Below are 2,958 nucleotides of genomic sequence, written 5' to 3'. Positions count from 1 at the left end.
TCTGCAATTGATTTTCATAATGTTTCTGCGGTGTTTGCAAACCAATCGTTTGAACCTCTGAGATCTTACCTAAGTGAACCACTCCTACGCCTCTAAGTGCTCCAAACTGATATATGACAATATCTACTTTGGATCACGTGCCCGCCGGAGCGACTAAGACGGATAACGCGTCATCTCGCCTTCCCAAATTTTTTCACCCTCCGCACATCGGATCCCAAACCTCTAGCTATAGGAGGAAGAAAAAGGCGAAAGATGTTTAACTCGGTGAACCTGGGCAACTTCTGCTCCCAGTCGCGTAAGGAGAGGAGCGCTGAGTTTGGAGAAAGGGCAGGTTGCGCTTCCAATCTCTACCTCCCCAGCTGTACCTATTACGTCCCCGAATTTTCAACTGTGTCATCTTTCTTGCCACAGGCCCCCTCTCGCCAAATCTCCTACCCTTACTCCACCAACCTCTCGCAAGTACCACCAGTGCGAGAGGTCTCCTATGGTCTAGACCCCTCCAGTAAATGGCATCACCGCAGCAATTACGCCTCGTGTTATTCCGCAGAAGATCTGATGCATAGAGAGTGCATCCCGCCTTCCACCATGACCGAAATGCTAATGAAAAACGAGAGCGTGTACAGCCACCACCACCACCCCAGCTCCAACCACCCGGCATCGACGGGATTCTACACCAGCATGAACAAAAACACGGTCTTGCCCCAAGGTTTCGACCGTTTCTTCGAAAATACTTATTGCGGGGTGGAAAATCCAACCGAGAGCTGTCTACAAAAGGGTGAGGGTAAAGTGGAGGCAGAGTCCCAACCCCACGCACTGTCATCCCGCGGAGATCAAGGTCTAGACCCGGAAGATGAGGAGGAAAACACAAACCCCGGGTCTTCAGCCTCGTCCTCTTCTGTCACCAAGGAAAGCAGCAAAAGCAGCAATTCGAGTAGGTAGAGCAGTAAATGGAAAGGTTAAGGGACTAGCCCGTGTGTTTTGTCGGTCAAATTTTATGTGGAGTTTTATAAGCATTCAAAGGATTTTATTATAACCTACAAAGCTCTTTCTTCCAACAAGAAGAATTTTTACGATGGGAAAAGCTCTTTGAAAAAAAAAAAAAAAAAAGAGAGAGAGAAAAAAAGAGGAGATGTTAGGAGCAGGCACAGTATCTTAGAGTCTGTGAAATTTTAAAAGCACACCGTCGTGACAAATATTAACTTTGATCATGAACTTACACGAGCATTTTAAAAGGATTTGGTCCCGGGTTGCTGAGGGTAAAAGGCAATTGGGCAGAACACTACTTTAGCTGCCTGGGTTTTCTTTTAGGCGTTAAGATGCATGCGAAATGTTTGGGGTTTGCTTTTTTTTCTTTCCTTCTTTTTTTTTTTTTTTTAATATTTAATTAAAACTGCATGTTGAGTCTTTTCTCTTGGTGGGGGTGCGATGCTAAGGGGGAAATCTGTCGGATTCACAGGCAAAGCTGCACGTTTTCTTCGAATTTGCTGGTGAAAGTGGCATTTATTCCTCTCCAAGGCTAGAGGAGCGTCCAGCTTTTTGTCAGGAAGGGTTTTTTTACTTACGTGGTTGTTCGCTTGGCTCTTCTGGGGTGATTTGGGTTTGGGGGTTTTTTTTTGCACGCACTCCCATTTTCTAGGCAGTCTTAGCTTTTTTTTTTTTTTTTTTCTTTAAAAAGGCTGAATCCAGGCAACTTTGCTCGTTATCCTCCAGCGAGGGGCTCATTTGGGAAGAGGGGAGGGTTGGGGTTGTTTCCCCTCTTTGCTTTCGTGATGCAAAGTCCCCTTTTGCAGCTCAGATGCGAAGTTCTCTTTTACTTTGATTCTTTTTTTTTTTTTTTTTTTGCGTGTGTGGCGAGGACTGGAGTTAATCAAAAACTTATGCGAAACATAATATCTAGTTCCCCTAATTCCAACCTTGCTCATGCTGTTTCTATACAGATAACAGATTTGCAGCTGAGTGTGGTTTGCTGGGTTGTTTGTTGGTTTGGGGTTTGTTTTTTTTTTAATTTTCCTTCCACCCTCTTTAAACCCTACTCCAGCAGCCTGATGCCTCTTTTTTCTTAAAAAAAATATAAAAATATAAAAAAATCACCTTTCTGCACCAAAAATATCTATGTTACAGCCCCGTGCAGTGGGAAAATCATGACACCACGGTCCTTAAGACCCTGTGTAACCTCACCTCTGCTCCCCACCCTAACAATAGGCGAACTGCTGGAAGATATCTCCCCCTGCTTTAATAACTGGAGTTATTCATCTGCTCCTATTTATCTGGTCAGCTGTGAAGTTGATTCTATGTCTTGCTTTTCCTTAGGATATTTACCCTGCTTTTTTGTTCTTTTAAGGTGCCCCCAGAACGAGGAAGAAGAGATGCCCCTATTCGAAATTCCAAATCAGAGAGCTAGAGAGAGAATTTTTCTTCAATGTCTATATAAACAAAGAAAAAAGGCTCCAGTTGTCTAGGATGTTAAATCTCACTGACCGACAGGTGAAAATTTGGTTTCAGAACAGAAGAATGAAAGAAAAAAAATTAAGCAGAGACCGCCTGCAGTATTTCTCTGGGAATCCCTTGTTGTGAACATCTTTTGCAATCCCCTGGTGAAGGGTATGTGTGTGGAGAAGGAACAGTGGCGAGGAGGGGTTGGAGTCGACAAAAGCAACCTCAAAGTTTAAGCCTTTTCGTCACTTAGATTTGTATGTCTTGGACAGTGCTGAGTAACAAAAGGAGTGAGATTTTCTTTCAGTTCCTGCTACAAGGACTTGGATTCCATGAACATTTTATTTAATATTTTTTTTTTTCCCTGAACGAGTTGAGATTCCCCTTTTTTATATTATTATTATTTTTATTGTTGTTATTATTATTATTTAGGCACCCTGTCCGGTTGAATAAAGCATAGTGCTGTGTGTTACTACCACAGCGATTTCAATATGCAGCTGTGTTATCACAAGAGCGGCCAAAGTC

General features: G+C 43.1%; 1 protein-coding gene across 1 annotated transcript; it reads left to right on the top strand.

Moving 5' to 3' along the window:
• Positions 1–252: 252 nt before the first annotated feature.
• HOXC11 (homeobox C11) lies at positions 253–2,574 on the top strand. The gene is made up of 2 exons (XM_010164642.1): positions 253–931; positions 2,342–2,574. Exons 1-2 carry the CDS (start codon positions 253–255, stop codon positions 2,572–2,574), a joined length of 912 nt encoding a protein of 303 aa, XP_010162944.1.
• The last annotated feature ends 384 nt before the right edge of the window (positions 2,575–2,958 follow it).

This window comes from Antrostomus carolinensis, unplaced genomic scaffold, assembly GCF_000700745.2.
Source record: "Antrostomus carolinensis isolate BGI_N321 unplaced genomic scaffold, ASM70074v2 scaffold29143, whole genome shotgun sequence".
Taxonomy (NCBI): Eukaryota; Metazoa; Chordata; class Aves; order Caprimulgiformes; family Caprimulgidae; genus Antrostomus; species Antrostomus carolinensis.
The sequence above is the reverse complement of the archived record's forward strand: the minus strand, read 5'-3'. Positions and strand labels throughout refer to the sequence as shown.